This window comes from Ursus arctos, unplaced genomic scaffold (genome assembly GCF_023065955.2).
Source record: "Ursus arctos isolate Adak ecotype North America unplaced genomic scaffold, UrsArc2.0 scaffold_22, whole genome shotgun sequence".
Lineage (NCBI taxonomy): Eukaryota > Metazoa > Chordata > Mammalia > Carnivora > Ursidae > Ursus > Ursus arctos.
This window is the reverse complement of record NW_026622897.1, coordinates 13,975,845-13,995,094: the sequence shown is the minus strand read 5'-3', so window position 1 is coordinate 13,995,094 and position 19,250 is coordinate 13,975,845. Positions and strand designations below refer to the sequence as shown.

Here is a 19,250-nt window from a genome sequence, read left to right as displayed (position 1 = left end):
TTAATGCTAAAACTAACAGCTCTGAAAACCCTAGCTGCACTTAATCCTTTGAAGATTATTTTCTTTCTTTTTTTTTTTTTTTTTAAAGATTTTATTTATTTATTTGACAGAGATAGAGACAGCCAGCGAGAGAGGGAACACAAGCAGGGGGAGTGGGAGAGGAAGAAGCAGGCTCATAGCGGAAGAGCCTGATGTGGGGCTCGATCCCAGAACGCCGGGATCACGCCCTGAGCTGAAGGCAGACGCTTAACCGCTGTGCCACCGAGGCGCCCCTGAAGATTATTTTCTGATACAGAAGTGGGGACACAAGGCTGAGGAAAAAGCCGCTGGTTCCCCCATACTCTGACCAGCAGATATTACCTATAAATTTGAGTTGTTTCTCCAAAAATGGTTGAATGATAACTAAGGAAGGGTACTTTGAGGATTAAACTTCCTAAGTGACCCAGTTAAACTTAGAGAGCTATAAATAGGCAGCTCCCGAGGAAGAGCCTGCTTACCTGGCACATAAGCCAAAGAGCTGTAGCCATCTGGCAAAGGGAAAGTGAGCTCGACTGGCTGGGAGCCCTCATTGCCTATGGCCAGCTGAACGAGGAGAACAGCCATGGACACCTGCAAGTTGAGACAGTTCTGCAGCATCTGGGGCTCCGTCATGGCAGTCTTGGTAGAGAGATAGATGGTCATCAGTCGTTCAAACTGCTCACGAAGGCTGTCAGCAGCAGGGCTAGAACTCTGCTGAGCGTCCCGCCAGGCAACCTGCAGCCGATGCAGATTTTGGTTGATTTTTACCATCTGATCATGCAACCTGCCCCCAAGAAAGCAGAAGACACTGGGTCAGGAGGTTCAGAGAGGACAGCTGAGTACAGATCGTTCCAGAAAAACAAATCCTCATTTATTTATCCTAGTATTCTCTTTCAGGATACAGGAGGCTGCAACTGTGATGACACAGAAGGCACTTGCACAACCTACTGACAGGAGACGGGCAGGGGTCACAGCTCCGGGAAAATGTTACCAAGTATTCGACATAAATGACGCTAACTACAAACAGCGGCCTTCAGCTGAAACGCACCACCCAAAGAACAGTAGCTTGCTTGAGCAGGGTGTAGACTGGGCTGTTACCACGTAAAAGAAGTAACGATTAGACAAAGTACAAAAGGAGCCCAGCAGGAGAGTTTGACACTGCACAGCTGCAATGATTGTACTTGGATGTGGTCATACGGACAGTCTTTCTACGGTTAGCTGAGAACAAAAGCTGGAGAAAAAGGACTCTAGATTAGTAATGACCACATAGAAACTGGTAGCCACCTGGGACGCAACCTAAGAAACAGCTTCCAGTCCTCTCTTGTTCAATATAAAATTATATTATTCTTCACAAAGGGTCAGCCAAATGTTCTCTAATGAAAGGCAACCCCGTAATTCAATGTTATGGATAGCTGTCTCCATGGGTACGGTCCAAAGTCTTCTTTGGCCCTGTAATAATGTCTAGGGTTAGCTAGCCAATATGGGGAGACTAGATGACATTCATTTCTATGTCTGAACGTCGGTGGTTGAACAGGTTAAACATATGCTGCATTATCCATTGTCTCATTTAAAATGTCAATGACCGGGACAGAAAAACTCTCTAATAAAGATGTAATTTAATTTTTCTAGAAATTTGCTGAGTTTTAAAAAAATGCTCTGTGCCAATGTAAGTATTTTGAGAAGACATTAAAAACTGCTATGCTCACTACCTCTTCCTAGGGACTGTAAGGACTTTATTTAATTTTTTAAAAAAGATTTTATTTATTTATTTGACAGAGAGAGAGAGGACAAGCAGGGGGAGCAGCAGGTAGAGGGAGAGGGAGAAGCAGGCTCCCTACAGAGCAAGGAGCCCGATGTGGGGCCTGACCTCAGGACCATGACCCGAGCCGAAGGCAGACGCTCAACCAACTGAGCCACTCAGGTGCCCCAAGTAACGACTTTATTTATACTTGTAGTCACAATCAACTAAATCAGAGGAAGGAAAAATCACAGAACGGCATGTGGCCAGCCAGAAACAGAATCATTCTTATAAGTCACATACCCTAGTTCTTAAATGTTCACACTTCTAGAATCCTTTTGATCTTTGATACATAAATCTTTTGTGGTCCTACTGATCTTATCGGAATCCCTGATAAATTATTTCTTCTTTTTTTTAATGTATTTTTTATTTTAGAGAGCGAGAGGGAAGTGCATGTGTGTGTGCTCGAGCTCCAAACACTTCTTTAACTTTGTCAGTTCTGTCTCTATACTATAGAGTAGAGATTGGTCTTTTTCATCAGGAGTGGTAAGTAATGAAAATTCAAGAGCAGAAAGCGAAAAGTTAAAACAATTCCACTTTCCCAGATCACAATAGGAAGACAGTGATTTAAAAACTTGCCGGTGCTTGGGTGGCTCAGATGGTTAAGCGTCTGCCTTCGGCTCAGGTCATGCATGATTCCAGGGTCTTGTGATCGAGACCCGCACTGGGTTCCCTGCTCAGTGGGGAGCCTGCTTTTCCCTCTCCCTCTGCTTGCTACTCCCCCTGTTTAGGCTCTGTCAAATAAATAAATAAAATCTTAAAAAAAAAAAAATTTGCAAGTTTGGGGATGCCTGGGTGACTCAGTTGATTGAGTCTGACTCTTGATTTCAGCTCCAGTCATGATCTCAGGGTTGTGGGATTGAGCCCCAAGTCAGGCTCTGTGCTTAGCGGGGAGTCTGAGGATTCTCTCTCTCTCTCTTCCCCCCCGCCCCGGCCCCTTCCCCTGCTCTCTAAAATAAAGAAATAAATCTTTTAAAAAAATTTGTGTGTTTACAGAATAATACTAGTGTCTTTAATTTTAAGAAGTGTAGCAGGTCAAAAATGAAAAGTAAATTCAAGTTATTTGGACAAAGGCAATTCATGTAAACTTGAGTAAGTGCATACAAAACCCTGTTCCTATTAGGAACCCTATATCCAATGGGAGCCTTCAGAATAAAATGAGACTCACTTTCAAGCCTCTGGTTCTTAACCCCACGGAACAATTCTTTTTGAATGACATCAGAGCAGTTACCTGTGAAATCCCAAGTACAAGGTGTACTCGGTCAGGACAAGGTTCTCTGTCACAAGGTTGTAGTTCTGGGGGAACTTTGGCTCCTGCACAGCTGGGATCAAACAAGTCTCTTTGTCCAAACCTCAAAGAAGGTAAAAGGAACAGTAAATGACTCACCACAGACTTCTGTATGGGTCTCCAGTGTCCCCGTACTCTAGCTTAGCTTCCATACTGCTACCAGGGGGAGCTTTTTTTTTTTTAAAGTAATTTCTTTTTAAAAACAAATGTAGAAAATACTGTGGATGTTGCCAAGTGACAGACAGTGGGTCATATCTATCTACTGTGCTTTTCCAGATTTATTCCTTGCTCATGTATTGCTTTCAGGATTAGAAGAGTCGTAAAAACTGAGAGGAGATACACTAAAATTAAGAGGTTTTTTTTTTTTTTTTTTAAAGAGTGATTCATTTTGAGTGATTCATTTTCTTCTTTTCACTTCTCTGTACTGTTTGAGTTTTTTCCAAACTGGCCCCAATATTCTTCCTCCCTTAGACTCATTTCCTTCCAATTCCCATACCCCTTTCCCACCTAGCTCTCCCACTGAACTTCTCACTATTCCCCAAACAAGCCTTCCACAGCTTTGTACTTTTATACTTTAAACCCAACTCATCTTTCAAGAGTTGGCCACAAAGACTTCCAACTTCTGTAGAATTTATTATTCACTCCCTCCTCTGTGCTCCCATAGTTTAGCCTTATACCATATTATGATTATCTGTTAATATATCTGCTTTCTTCTGGAGGCGTTGAGTTAAAAGACAAAACAGGGATTGTGCTTTATTTATTTTTAGAAAGAATGAATGAATCAATACCCAAAGGCTGCTAAATTCATAAAGATGATCTCATGAAAGCACAACATCTAAAAGCTACCAGTTTTTTTAAACGTCTTTTTAAAATTTATATTGGCTTTTCTTTCTGTCTCATCTTGAGAAAGAGGCACTTCTGTGAAAAAGTATAAAAGTGGATGCCTTAGATGTTACACACACACGTGCACGCGCACACACACATACACACGCACACCATCTTGAGAAGCCCAGTTCCCCCCTACCTCTCATGTGCACATTTTTAATTTTTCGTTCTTCATCATTCAACTCCTTCAGGGCACAGTAAGTGGGATTAAAGGTGAGGAGCCGAGAGGATCTGGGTTTGCAAAACGGCTGGCATAGCTTCAGGAGAGCAGCACCCAGATTCAGAAAGAAGGCATCCGAGGCATACATTTGGAAGAAGATTTCTGGCATCTGATTGGCCCAAATCTTGGTGCGGCCTGCGTTTGCATGCAAACAGTTTCCAAGCCAGGACAAGATACAGTGTTTGGTTTCTGGAGAGAGCTGGAGTAAGTTCTTCAGCATCTGGTAGATCTTTTCATGGAACTGAGCCATGAACTGTTTAACCAGAAAACACAACCACAGAACATTCCAGTTTCACAATCCTCATATTTGTTACTCCCAAACCTTAGCCACTGGCAATTTCCAAAAGTATCCTAATCCTAATCTTTTCCCTCATTCTGCCTGTGCTTTATACCCCAGTTCTGATTAAAACAAAAACAAAAACAAAAACTGGGCACTTATGAGAGATTCCCTGATGAGCTGCCAAACTGCAGATACCATTTACATAGCTTTAGAGCAGGGGTCAGTAAACTTTGTCTGCAAAGGGCCAGATGATAAATATTTTCAGCTTTAAAAGCTATACGCTGACTGTGGTAACTATTCAACTCTATCACCATGGCATGAAATCCAGCCATAAACAACATGTGTATGAATGGGCATGGCTGTGCTCCAGTACAACTATTTACCAAAACAGGTGGCAGGCCGGACCTGGGCACTGCAGTAATTTGCCAATCCCTGTCCTAGAGTTGTGATGATGGGAGATTTAGACCACCTCCAATCCACCACTTACTGCTTCATGTTGGCCAGACCTCTGCTAGAATTTACACTAAGAAGCCCAAATGGCGAGGACGTCAGTGGAGGGAAGGAAAGGAAAAAGAATTCGGTTTATAAGTTGGAGTTCAGTCGGAAAATTTTAGGAGCCCAGATTACAAGAAACGGCTTGGTGACAACAGTGAGGGCTGAGAGGCAGTGCCTGGGCCACAGCATAGGGCACGGAGGAGCAGCAGCTTACTCTTAAACTGTGCACCGGCTTCCTCTGCCCTGAGCCCGTGCTGAAAAGAGGACAATTTCTTTATGGGATTATGGTAGAAAGCCAAGCAAGTCAATCTGCTTCCCTAAAGAGGCTCAAGCAGCCTTATCTGCATCTGCTTCCCAAGGAAACGCAACTTCATCTAAGATTAGGGGGCTGGGAGACAGTGGTAAACAGTTCCACCTGATGGATGTTGGCCTCTTGCACTTTGATCTCCTGGGGACTGGAACGAGATGGGTTCAGGAAGTAGCCATGATTTTCTACTACACCTGGAGTCTTTAATAAGCAGGAGATATTCAGGATTACTCCCAGCAAGGTCTTCTGGTACATCTGCCCATTGCTAGGGTCCTTGGGCTGAATGTACTCTACAAAAACCTACAGGAGAAAACGAGTCCTACTTATTCATCTGTATGAGGAGATAAAGGTGGTGGGGTGAAAGGGTCTCAAAGAGTTAAGTCTATACAACAACCAATGTAGCTTTCTTTTATTCAATAGGTAACATTAGAGCGCCGTCAGGATAGGGACCCATAAAGTATTAGATCTCCAGCTCAAATGAATTTGTACCACCTTTCAGACCTACCTTTGCCATATCCTTCTGCCTAGTGAAATAGAGAAGAATATCCAGATACGCATAGAACAGGATCTGACAGAGTTCTAGATCTTTTATTCGGCCCAATAAAATATCGAACACTGGAATCATGACTTCTGGAAATGTGCGAACTTCCTCATCCAATATCAAGGCTTCAATAACCTCTTCCAGAAACTCAGTTACATCTTCAAAATCTAACAGATGACAAATGAGAGGAAAAGAAGCCCACGGCGATTTTTGTATGCTTTTATACACAGGCTCTCTACTCTTCCCACACTTCCGATAATTCTACTGGTATTCAACCCCAAAGGCCAAGATATGAGCTCTCTTCCTTAATTTATACTTCTGGAACTGTAGTGGCTGAGGCTTTCTGATGCATTTAAAGGAATTTTAAATTTGGAAATCAAAATGCAGAAACTCAAGAGGTCTTATTTATGTACTCACGGGCTCCTTGGATGGCTTCCAACATCAAATCTACCAGTTGCTCGTGGATGTTCTGGTCAACGTAGATCTCTGGGGTGAGGAGTACTGTTCGGGTATTGGACACAGTGAGGTTCCTGCACTGCACCGCAAAGGGGAGCAGGTTCTCTGGAACTTTGGTAATCTGGAAATAGAATGAAGAAGAGAGGGGACAGTCTAGCTCTATGACCTCAACAATGGTGGATAGAGCAAACAGAATGAAAAAGACAATGTACCCCAAAATAGTACTGCTGTCCTGTGGAAGCTTGAAAATTTGTAAGAGTTCATTCTTTGGTGTAAGGAATCATCTACCTGCTAGAATTCTAATCCTGGAAGTGACCAAGCTTAGGTCACTTTGTTACTTACACCTCAGTGGAAATGAATTTATATCTTTTTTTTTTCCCCTCCCCCGATCTTTTTTTAAGAGTATGACTTTTTAAGGTTTGTAGAATAAGAGGCCCTGGTTAACTAGGGAAAGGAGTAGACCCCAAGCCACAGAAACAAAAGACTAGAATTTTTGACAACTCACAGTGCCTCTCACATCTAGTTCCCGATATATTATGATGTATAGAAACAGATATACAAGACACTCATCCAACTCTCTGGCTTACATGTTAAAGGCAAACCCAAGAGTACCACACAGTTCTCAATGGGGATTATTTCTTTACCTCTTCCTTAGCTCTTTGGAAGCAGGAATAAAGGTAACAAAAAATGTGCCTCTCCCCTGCATCTCGATCAGCAGAGAGATTCAACGTTGTAGAAGAAGTCATGTTAATCAAGTGGTTGCCCGGGTCCTGAAGTAGCAAGCGAGCGAAGACGGCCTTTAAGAAAAGCAAACAAACAAAACACTAAACCACTGCAGTTAACCTTAGGGTATCAAGATGTAGAAGGTCATTTGGACACAGGTTACTGAAAGAGGCATAGGATGTAGAGTGAAGGGGGAACATAGGACCCACCCCCTTACTACTTTAGAAAATATTAGGTATATAAACATAACTGTATAGGCAGTTGACCCTTGAATAATATGGGTTTGACATGGATTATTTTCAATAAATACAGAACAGCACTGTAAATGTATTTCCTCTTGCTTATCATTTGTTTTATAACATTTTCTTTTCCCTAGCTGACTTTATTGTTTGTTATCCGTAAGGCTTCCCATCAACAGCAGGCTATTAGTTAAGTTTCTGGAGAGTCACAAGTTAGGTGCAGATTTTCGACTGCCCCAAACCCCACACTGTTCAAGGGTCTCCTGTACAGTTATCCCAAATAGAGTTCAAGAGTCTAGTATAACCGTAGCATAGACTAAGCATTAAAACAGTATTTGTTCAATGGTGTGGAGAACCAGCGATTGAACTTACATATGAAATCTACTCCTCCGTGTGACTGCTGGCCTCACTCAGACTTCTACAGAGATAATGTAAACACTATAAAGTTAAACTACAAGTTGTCGAGTGTCTGTCCTACCAAAGTTTTATTCCTTTAATGTTAATTAGGCACTTAGAAGGTAAAACACACTGTTTTGATCCTGGGAAAGATATAAAGACACAGGCCTTGCCCTTGAGAACTTAAGGGTCTGATAGGGGAGATAAGACAGGTACATAAAAAAGGCACTACATGTGACAGAAGGTGACAAGTGCCATCTGAGAGGCACAGATAGGTCACTCCAGGAACTCAGATATGTGGCCATGGTAAATAGAAGATCCCCAACACCACAATGTTAAGAGATGGAGATAAGCAAAGTCATGGTTGGAGAAACGTGAGCAGAGTTCAGCTGCATGGCTAGTTTGTGCTGAAGGCACTCGAAAGGAACATCAGAAATGGTACCTGCTCAACATTGTTCATATCAAGCCAGTCTTGATCTTCCAGGTCTACTGCCATTTCTTCCAAATACACACAACGGCTGGGGATGCCATTCCCACTTTTCAAGCTGGGGTCACCTGGGAAATGATTTTAATTAACGCTTCTTATACAGACAACCAATCTTGACAGCATTTCTCTTGAACTCCAAGTCTGACTCAGGTAGTATCAGGATTATCTTGACACACAAGGCAGTATCTAAAGACTTAAATCTTTTCAAAGAGTCGAAGAGCATGTCAGGTTTTGTTGTAAACCTAACATCATGACCTTTAAAGAGTGAATCTTGGACATCAGCACCTACTTTGGGGTTTAACTACAGACAGGACACAGAGGGAAAATACTATCTGACACCTCGTGGGGCTTCCGTCTAAATGTTTTGGTCACCTCTGGGAAGAAAAAGGATTTGGCTACCATTCGCATTTCCCTTTTAAGGTGGTAAAGGCAAGGAGCTATATGGCCCAGTCCATACCAAGATGGTAATGAAAGCTGCACCTGTCTCTAAATATTATTTTTAGGTCACATCAGAAGCTTCACTGAAATATCAAACCTGTGTTCAAGGGAGTACAGTGGGTTTGTTTAACCATTAGATACAATAAGTTTCTAAGAACAAGTTCCTAGCCCAAGCAGGAAGGGAAGAGTAACGAACAGACTGGCTCCAAGCCTGTAACTCACTGTTGTCCAGAGTAATGAGGAAGATCCTTTGGATCATGTGATTGATGTTGAGTTGTTCACATATTTCCTGCTGTGAACGGAAGGAGCGGCTAATCTCAGCCACAGAGTAATCAAATTCATCCAGGCTTTCTGACACACTATTATCCGAGTCATCTGGGCTAGCTGGGAGTTCATCTGCCAGAAAATGAAAGCCATTAACAGTTAAACTTCTCTCTTTAAGAGAAAACCAAGTACACTATCAAAAATGATACATGTTATTAAGAGAAAGATAATTTTGGATGGGAAACAAGTTAATCATCTAATTAGTGAACATCTCAAGTCAGACAACATCTTTTTTTTAAAACTGAGGTATAACATTTAAAAAATGACGTATAACATCATATTAGTTTCACGTATACAACATAATGATTTGATATCCGTATATATTCCAAAATGGTCAACACAGTAATTCTAGTTAACATCTGTCACTATACAGTTATAAATATCGTTTTCTCTTGTGAAGATAACTTTTAAGATCTACTCTTTCAGTAACTTTCAAATATGCAATACAGTACTATTAACTATAATCACCATGCTATTCATTATATCCCTACGGCTTATTTATTTTTTAACTCAAGTTTGTACCTTTTGATCCCCTGTACCCACCCCATCCCGGGCAATCACCAATCTGTTCTATTTATGAACTTTCTTTCTTTGTCTTTTCTTTAGATATCACCTGTAACTTAGAACATTTATTTGTTTGCATTTGTCTTTTTCCTGTCTATTTCATTTCACACAGGTCCGTCCGTGTTTTTGCAAATAGCAATAATATTCCATTGTGTGTGTGTGTATGGGTGTATCATATTTTCTTTATCCATTCATCCATCAACAGACACAGGTTGTTCCATGTCCTGGCTATTATAAACAATGCTGCAGCGAACACAGGTGCATGGATATTTCCAAGTTAGTGTTTTTGGTTTCTTTGGGTAAATACCTAGAAGTGGAATCGCTGGATTATATGGTAGTTCTATTTTTAATTTTTTGAAGAACCTTTATAATGCTTTCCATAGTGCTGCACCAACTTATAATCCCACCAACAGTGCACCAGGGTTCCCTTTTCTACACATCCTCGCCAACACTTGTTTTTTCTTGTCTTTTTGGTAGTAGCCATTCTAACAGGTATGAGGTGATAATCTCATTGTAGTTTTGATTTGCATTTCTTTGATGATGAGAGACGCTGAGCACCTTTTCCTGTACCTGTTGGTCATCTGTATGTCTCCTTTGGAAAAATGTCTATACAGATCCTCTGCCCATTTTTAAATTAGATTATTTGTGTTTTTTTGCTATTGAGTTGTATCAGGCAACATCTTAAGTACAGGATTCTGAAATCCCCGGCTGTATATCCTACCACATTTTACAAATCAGAAGTTTTATTCTTTCTACTCATAATTAATTGCACTCCATATTACCAAAAACAGCAACACTACGTTCCCTACAGAATCTTTGTGAACAGAGAATTGCCTAATAGATCAATACACCTAGTGAACGGAGAATTACCTAACTGATCAATATGCCTTTAATTATTTTGAATACATGGCTTTTTCCTGATTTTAAAGAACACACATATTTGAATAATCCCAAACTGCACAGGAAAACATGATGTAAAAAGTCTCCTCTGAACCAATTCCCTATGGACAACCACTTAAGTTAGTGAAGTGTTCCAGATTTTCTTATTCTGGTGCTAATGTTCACCACTAGGATTTTCAGTTAAAAAGAAAGAAAAAAAGCGGGGGGGGGGGGGACATACTATATATACTCCTTTCACCTTGCTCTTTACACTGAGTCAGCACCAACACCCTTCTCTGTTAGGTCATGGAGAGGCCTACCTCGTTCTCTGGAATAGCTGCACTGTACTGCATCGGATGCACACACTCTGACTTGTGTGGCTACTTCTCAGTCGATGAACATTTGGATAGCGTGATTTCAAACACTACTGCACCGAACAGTACTCTTTGTACACCTGTATGAGTACTTCTGTAAGGTACACTTCTAGAAGCAGATTTGCTGAACTAAAGAGCTTGCACATTTAAGTTAACACATATTACCAAATCATCCTCAGAAAGACTGCTCTCATTTACAAGCCCCTCAACATTCTATGCGAGAGTACCCATTTAAATCCTCACAAATCTCGTAAGTAAAAAACAGTGCTCCAATTATTAGTGAGACTGGATTTTTAAAATCATTTGATCATTGCATATAAATTGCTCATTTGAATCCTTCTCCTTCTGATTTGTTACTATTTTCTTATTGATTGGATTCCTTTACTTTTTAAAAAGGCAACCTTGCGTGAAGAGATTGGAGGAGGAAAAGGGGAGTGAGGAATAGGAATGATCAGAAAATGGGAAAATACAATTTATGAGTATGTAGTTGAGGGAAATTTTGCTACACAGGTTCTTAGCTCCTATTCTCTCGGGGTTCAGAGGAGAACTTAACCATACAGGAGCAGAGTGACAGAATGCTCGTCCTTCTGGCTGTCAGCAGCCAGAGCTGCCCCTCTGAAGCCACGTAGGTCTGTCTGTATCTGCTTCTCTCTACTGAGAGTGATTATTCAGAAGGGCCAGCAAAACTCTCAGAAGTTAAGAGTTGCTTTAGTGTGGTGAGGTCAGTCAATGTGAAGCTCAACATAGGAGGCCAAAGGTTTTGGCAGAGTTCTCACTGCTGCTGGAAAACAGGTTAGACCTGGTGGCATGCTAAACTCAGTGTAAACAAACTAAAATGAGGAGAAGCCAAAATAGTAACAGGAGCGCATGTACCTGATTTGTCCCACGGCTTGGTGCCTGCAACGCTCCCAACTCTAGCCAGCCTCAAGTCTGCTGACAGCCAGAAGGACAAGCACTCTGTTACTCTAATCCTATAAGGTTAAGTTCTCTGCTGAACCCTGAGAGCAATAGGAACTAAGAACCTATGTAGCAAAACTTCCCTCAATCATATACTCATAAATCATGCTTCCCCATTTTCTTATATTCCTGTTCCTCACTCCCCTTTCCCTCCTACAATCTCCTAATGCAAGAATCTGGAAGAGACTTCAGAGACTGAGACCCAGAGCCGTCTCCTTCTATCATAGTAGAAAGTCAGCGCTACATATACTCCCCACTTGCTTCATCATCACCCTGTCCACTACTCATCTGTCTTGCCCTTACCTGCTTTTTATTCAGTCCTGAACAAGGCTACAAGTCAGCTATGTATACCGACACTTTTGAAATAAACAAAATAAAGGGAAAATATAAACATTTCTCCTTTCCAAAAAATACTATTATTCTCTCTGGAGGGAAAAGGGGAGCGATTTCTGGCTTGAAAGATTGTGACTACCCTCTGAAGACTAATAAATTTGAGAAACATCATCCTAATTCTTCTAAACTATATGTCTTCTAACAGGAGGAAGTTAGACCCAATCTTAATTTTGGTCCTAGTTGAGGAAAACCATTTTTCTGATTTGTGAGGTATTATTCTGATTTTTTTTTCACATTAAGGCAAAGGATCAGATTTTCTTAGAAGTCTGTTCTAACAGCATTATGCTGTGAAAGAGGCCACTCCAAGGAATGGAAGAGGTATTTTGCTTGGGATCGACTCTGAAGCACTGGGCGTAAGAACAAATTTCATTTATTTGTCTACCAAAAAGCCAAAAAGCTTTTATAATTCTTCCTTTTACACATCTGCTTTCTACAGCTGCACGTAACCTGCTTTCTACACCTACGCCTACAACTTCAGCTTCCTTAAAAAGATTTATTTAAATATCTTTTGCTAGGTGATTTTTAAAATAAAGAGCTTGACAGCATTGGGATCACAACTGACATGTTACTACAGAACCACCTGTTATCTGGTCTCTTTATGCAGCGGGGAGGAGAGGACCGAAAACAGAACAAAGAAGGAAAATGAACAAAAACCCCCAATTTATGCCCTAAATGACCTGTGTCCCCAGGTCGATTCCAATTGCAATTACGGACCCTAAGAAGACTCCACTTGGGAAGACCCCATTCTAGGTCATCTCCTCCGCTGCTCCTGGCTCCCCTACTTACCAGATTGCTGCTTCAGCTGCTCTTTTTGGATTGCTGCAAACTGCTTGGCATCAGCCAGAGAGCCAAAAAGAGCAGCAAAGGGGTTACTTGAGATGTTGTTGTTATTCTCCTGGTCTGTCATTTCACTTTAAAGTATCCTCCATCCAGACCTAGGGGGAGGGGCTGCAGAGAGGACAGGTATCAGACACGGAGGGGCAGATAACACAACACCTGGGATTATACCCACAGTCGGTTCCTTCCCCATTTCTTGAACACGATACATGTAAAAAGGCTTTGGGTAAGACCTTCCAATTCCTGTTCCAAGATTCAAGGCATTTTTGGCAAAATGGTTACAAACCCACCAACTGGATAAGTTGGCTTGATTTGGGGGCGGCTAAAACCAAAAAAGTTTAACAATGTTCGAGCTGGAATGCATTTATCTGTTGACAAGTTTCTATTTGCCATACCTTTAAAAAAAAAAAAGGTTAAGCAGAAAGAATTACTGAGGTCAATGAGAGAACTCATCTACTCACTGTAACAACAATGTGGCACTGACTGAAAAATAATATGACAACAGCTACACGTTTCCCATAAGTCTGCAGGCCGGCCGGCTAGTTCTCATTCACCATGAACGTAAGATGGCGCTTGCTCAGGCTTCCAGGACTTAAAGCTGCAGCCGGGAATTCCTCAGCTACATATAAACTAACTGTAAGCCTACATCGGACATAGAATGGCAAATCAGGACAGGAACCTGATCACCAGCATGTTGTGGGTTTTAAATATGGATCAGGCAATTTATCTCTACTCCGAGGCTTAACACAATTGAAATTTCTTCCACTAAAAACTAAATGGCATTTGCTTAATTCTATATTTAATTTCCACTACTTATCTGATTTTTTATAATACTGCCAACACACACAAATTCCTAATGTGGAACATGAAATAGATATATACCTCAAAGGTATTAGTGGAGCTGACTGAGCCTGCATTTGCACTCTTCTGATTACATTTCCTCATTCAAGCGCCAAGGGCTCTCAGAGGCACAACAGGATGAGCGGAGCACCCTGAAAGGCTTTCTCCCCTTCCTGAAATTTTAAGGCCACAGCATAGAAATCCAACCCTGAAAAGGGTGGGAAGAGACAAAGGGTATGAATATTTGGCTCATGAGGATATTAAACTGCCAAAAGGACAGAGGCCTTAAAAAGAGTGGGGATGGGGCATGAAGGAAGGAGAAAACAATTTTTGGGGGTCTACCTTTAATCTCCTGAGGTAAGACTCCTTACAGAATCATAGTAACAAAAGTTAACACAAGTCCGCAAAGTTACCCTTATTTTTTGGAGAAAGAGAGACGTTAGCCCTTCTTGACAATTCTGAGACACCTCCACCAGTTGCTTCCCGCTCCTCTGTCGTGTTTTCTGCATAAGAGTTAATGGCTAATTATCTGTAATGACTTAGGCGCGCAGTCTAGTCTCCTCTGAGCATTGTTCTGGACTTTACTGCTCAAGGAAATGAACTGTTAGATGTTGCTCTATGTATTTTAATTTTTGCAATGTATAGTTAAGCTTAATAATCCAAAAATAAAAATAGCACATTTAGTGCTGGAATTCACAACGATCCTTGAGAGGACTTCCCCCTCATTCAACCACTGCATAAACTTGTTACCCCTAATTTATGTAGAGACATTAACAACTGTCTCACTGTTAGCTGATCTCCACCCTACCTCTATTCTAAGGTACCCTGAAGTCCAGAGGCATGCACCAAGTATAGTGAGCTCTTGTCATTTTCTGTCTTCAAAACACCATCCTCTTTTTTCAACATGACACCCTACATTTTTCCTTTGGGGATCATCCCATTCTCAGTCCATGTGTTCAGAAGAGGATGGCCTCACCCACTAGCTCCAGGAAGAGCATATGAATCTGGCCTGGCCAAAAAGAATGCAGCATACTCTGGCCAAAATGACTGATAGAGGGGTGGGCACAAGACCCTAACAAGGCCTATCAGAATTAATGAACACCCAGCTTCAGGCCTTTGGCTGAATCTACAGAAAAGGGAACTCTTTTTTCCTGCTTGGGTTGTTAGTGGCGTCAGAAATAAATCTGGAATTGCCATCTTTCCATCATCTAGAAGAGGCCTAACCCCAAACTAAGTCAAGATGTAAGAAAAGAGTTGAGAGATGGAAAGAGAGTCTTTCAGTTATAAAAAAGCCAATAGATTTCCCTATAGTGTGTAAGCCAGTTCGAGTGGGCTTTTAAAAACACAACTGAGGAGTGCCCAGCTGGCTCAGTCAGCAGAGCATGCAACTCTTGATGTGAGGGTTCTCAGTCTGAGCCCACGTTAAGTGTAGAGATTACTTAAAAATAAAATCTTAAGGACACTGGGTGGCCCCGTCGGTTAAGCGACTGCCTTCGCCTCAGGTCATGATCCCAGAGTCCTAAGATGGAGTCCTGTGTTCAGCTCCTTGCTCAGCGGGGAGCCTGCTTACCCCTGTGCCTGCACACACACACTCTCTCTCTCTGACAAATAAATAAATAATCTTTAAAAAAAATCTTAAGAAAAAACTGGAAAGGGTTTAGATAAATATAAAGGAGATGGGGAAACCTGGGTGGCTCAGTCAGTTAAGCTTCTGCCTTTGGCTCACGGGTCCTGGGATTGAGCCCCACATCGGGCTCCCTGCTCAGTGGAGAGGCTGCTTCTCCCTCTGCCTGCTGCTTCCCCTGCTTATGCTCTCTCTCTCTGACAAATAAATAAAATCTTTAAAAAAAAATACAAAGGAGATGCATCACCTGCATCTCTACAAGAGGTAAAAGGAAGCAAGGTGAAAGTGAGGAATACAGAACATATGAAAAGATAGGCTCCTAAGACTACCGAGACAAATAAACAGGATTTATGATAATAAATGGCATTATTTCCTCCTTTCTCAATACTATACTATCACATTATAAAAAGAAGCTAGGGGTGCCTGGGTGGCACAGTCAGTTAAGTGTCCGATGCTTGGTTTCAACCCAGGTCATGATCTCAGAGTCGTGACTGAACTCCATGTCACACTCCACACTCAACCACAGTCTGCCTAAGACTCTCTCTCCCTCTCCCTCTGCCCCTTCCTGCTGCGTGCTCATGCACACTAAGATAAATAAATCTTTAAAAAAAAAAAAGAAGTTAGCTTCCCATTACATTTTATCTATATTAATAGGATTTATAACTTTCTACGTTGTAGTCCTAATGCAGACCTTCTACCTTGCTAGACAGTAAGCAATCTGAATACAATTTCACATCTGATTAGTTTTTCTTCTGTGTCTGGCACTGAACATCACAGTCACAGAAACCCAAGTAAGTATTTATTGAATGATTCAATCTTACATGTCATTACTCCTGACCTCCTTGTAAGCACCATGATCGAACTTCAAGGTAAGGGCTTTACTATGTGTCTTGGGTTGCAGTAACAGGTCAGGTTTCTGGGCCAGACACTTGTGGCTCTTTGGTATCTCAGGATATGTAGAATAGAGAATGGAAATAAATCTCTTGTCATCTCTGCTATACAACTTTTTGAAAAACAAAAAAGTTTCTGCCTACCCCACTAAGTTCATCTTTCTCATATGAACTTCAAATCTGTGCACAAACCACTTTCATAGTCCAATACTGTGTAACCACTTACAGAAAAGTTTCACAGGAAAAAGGAAGAATGATCACTTGATGGTAACCTTTGTGGAGATGTCAGTATAGATATGTTCAATGGTCTCACAAATGTTACAGTACCTAGATATCACCCACTCCAACAGGCCTGATAGAATGGAACACTGATATTTTGTTTGTTTTAATATTCAATATCACCGATTATTTATAATCTCCTATTTTCAACTGCCATAAAGAGATGCAGCACCATCCTGTTTTCAGCCTTTGGGATGGTGCCACCATCAGTCCTTAGGAGCTTTTGGATATGATTACCTTTTTAAAAAAAGATTTTATGTATGTATTTATTTATTTGAGAGAGAGAGAGATTGGACACGAGCACGAGTGGGGGGTGGGGCATAGAGAGAGGGAGAAGCGACTCCCCTGAGCAGGGAGCCTGAATTGGGGCTTGACTCCAGGACCCAGAGATCATGACCTGAGCCAAAGTTTGACGCTTAACCAATTGAGCCCCCCCAGGCGGCCTGGACTGGATTCCTTTTTAATATGTCCTACTTAAAAAACACATTTCACTCTGATATACACGCTGCAAGAGTCTACATCTACAATAGCTATTTACTTCCTGTCCTACAAATCCTCTCACCCTCCCCACCCCCATTCAATCTTTTGTTTATGAACAGTACTGCTAATCCCTAAGGACCACTGTAAGTTCTTAAAGAGGTGAGCACACAAATGTTTTAACATCAGACTTGGTATTGCTTAAAGGGACATATGTAGAATACTTTGTAAGATTGGACTGGCAAAATCAAGCTCTATTAAATCATACTTTTTAAGGTCTCTCTCCTGGTGAGACATTAAACCGAAAAGGAATTAAAATGTTTTCACTGTTACATGTTCCACCCCAAAATTCTTCCACATCCCGCTAAAGTGGCAACAGATCCTAACAACACAACAAGCTAGAAGGATCTCAAGTCAAAAAGCCAACAGCATTCTTTCCTGGGTCCCATTTTATCTCAGGAGGGTTCCCACAGGAGACCAAAACAGTGAGACTAAACGAGTCCTTGCTCTGGGAGCCAAAAACCTCTCCCAACGAGAAGACCCATGAAATATAACCTCCAGAGCTGCGGTTACTCATCTCATTAGTGTCTTCTATGCCCTATGGGTGAGAAGTACGAAGCAGAGTGCCAGGAGTTTTAAGTAGTGAACTGATCCCCTGCCGCAAGAAATGTCAGTATCTTGCCATATGTATTCAACTGGTTTGATTGCTGCAACTCGTGCTTAATTTCCCCTCCTTTCGCATCTGGCTATTTGTCGTCTACGCTTTGCATTTCAACTCTCCAGGTTCCATAAGGGATTCGCGGCAAGGAGAGAGACCCACCCACTCGGCGTTCTTTCCAGAGAAAGAAGTCAAAGATAACGCAAGGCCAGTATTCTGGCCTTTACCTGGTGGGGAATGGCAAAAAGGGGGAGAAGTGCCAGAAGCTGGGGCACTGTAAAGGGGTCCGAAATCAGACAGGGTCGAAGTTCACGAAGGAGAGGGTCAAGGGTCAGGAAAGCACAGGAGAATGAATTTGGAGGCAAGAGTGCAGAGACCTGGAGTGGCATTCAACTAGGAGAAGAAAATCCCATCGCAGACTCAACGGTTCCCTCCCGTGTCAAGCTATTTCCTCTCTTACCAGAGCCTGAAGGGCCAGCAGCGACGACACGACAAGAGTCTCAGGGGCCGAAGGGTTCCCACTTCCGACTCAGCACGGCAACCGGAACTTACATCATGACCAGGCGCCGGGCCTTGTGGAATCTCATCCAGGCGCCGGAAACAGGGTGTGCCGCTTGCGCGGGGAACTGGCGCGCAAACACCTCCACGGCGCACGCGCTAGCTAGCTGGGCGGGGCGGAAGTGGCCGCAAGGGGCCTAGGGCTCCGGCCCGATAGGGCGGGGGGGCGGGCCGGGGGCGGATGGGGGGCGGGTCGGGGGGGCGGGGTGGTTGGTTTGTAGCTTGGTGAAATACGAGGCGGTTTTGAAATCTGGTGTGTCGGCGGAGGCTAAGACTTGGTGATTTTGGCGCTGCTGGCAACCTCTGTGGGCTTTTGCTTTCTATTTTTCCCAGCGGGGTCACGCCATTTTGAAGCAGCTTTTGTTACTCTTCATAGATTATCATCTATGAGGTAACAACTACAGCAATAACAACAATAACAATAACAAAGTTTTGAGCTCTTAATAGTTGTCAGGCGGTGTGCTAAGATATGCTAGCGTTGGATTTCAGTTTTATCTGTACAGTGGTGACAACTTGCATGCTAAAAGGTTACTTTGAGGTATACAAAGGCAGTGAAAGCAGCATACTTTTCAAGAGTGCAAGTGAAAAGAGAATTCATAGAACGTGACAAAATATTTGTAAATCATATGTCTGATAAAGGATTAATGTCCAAAATATATAAAGAACTTCTACAACTCAACAACAAAAAAACACACAGTGTAATTCAAAAATGGGCGATAGACTTGAATAGACATTCCTCCAAGGAAGATATACAAATGGCCAATAAGCACACGAAAAGATGTTCAATGTCACTAATCATTACGAAAATGCAAATTGAAAGTGCAATGAAATAATACCTCACCTCCTTTAGGAAGTCTATTATCAAAAAAATGGAAAATAAGTTTGGTGAGGAGAAGGAGAGATAGGAACCCTTGAGCATTGCTGAGAGGAATGTAAAATAGTGCATCACTCTGGGAAAATTTTGGTGGTTCCTTATATAGTTAAACATAGAATTACTATATGATACAGCACTTCTGGGTATGCAC

General features: G+C 42.0%; 1 protein-coding gene across 2 annotated transcripts in view; it reads right to left on the bottom strand.

Annotated features, from left to right (window-relative positions):
* UBE4A (ubiquitination factor E4A) overlaps positions 1-18,279 on the bottom strand; it is a 35,295-nt gene extending 17,016 nt beyond the window's left edge. Inside the window, exons 1-11 of one of the 2 annotated variants that reach the window (XM_026505647.4) lie at positions 18,128-18,279; positions 12,849-13,010; positions 8,794-8,967; positions 8,089-8,201; positions 6,933-7,085; positions 6,250-6,409; positions 5,797-5,999; positions 5,400-5,591; positions 4,129-4,462; positions 3,048-3,168; positions 498-802 (exon numbers count right to left, since the gene is read on the bottom strand). In XM_026505647.4, the coding sequence (XP_026361432.1) occupies positions 498-802; positions 3,048-3,168; positions 4,129-4,462; positions 5,400-5,591; positions 5,797-5,999; positions 6,250-6,409; positions 6,933-7,085; positions 8,089-8,201; positions 8,794-8,967; positions 12,849-12,969 (1,876 nt within the window). In that variant the 5' untranslated portion in view covers positions 12,970-13,010; positions 18,128-18,279. Of the gene's footprint in view, positions 1-497; positions 803-3,047; positions 3,169-4,128; positions 4,463-5,399; positions 5,592-5,796; positions 6,000-6,249; positions 6,410-6,932; positions 7,086-8,088; positions 8,202-8,793; positions 8,968-12,848; positions 13,011-13,781; positions 15,274-18,127 lie in introns of those variants that run through there. The other variant, XM_044386605.3, reaches the window with a different exon arrangement.
* Positions 18,280-19,250: the final 971 nt, after the last annotated feature.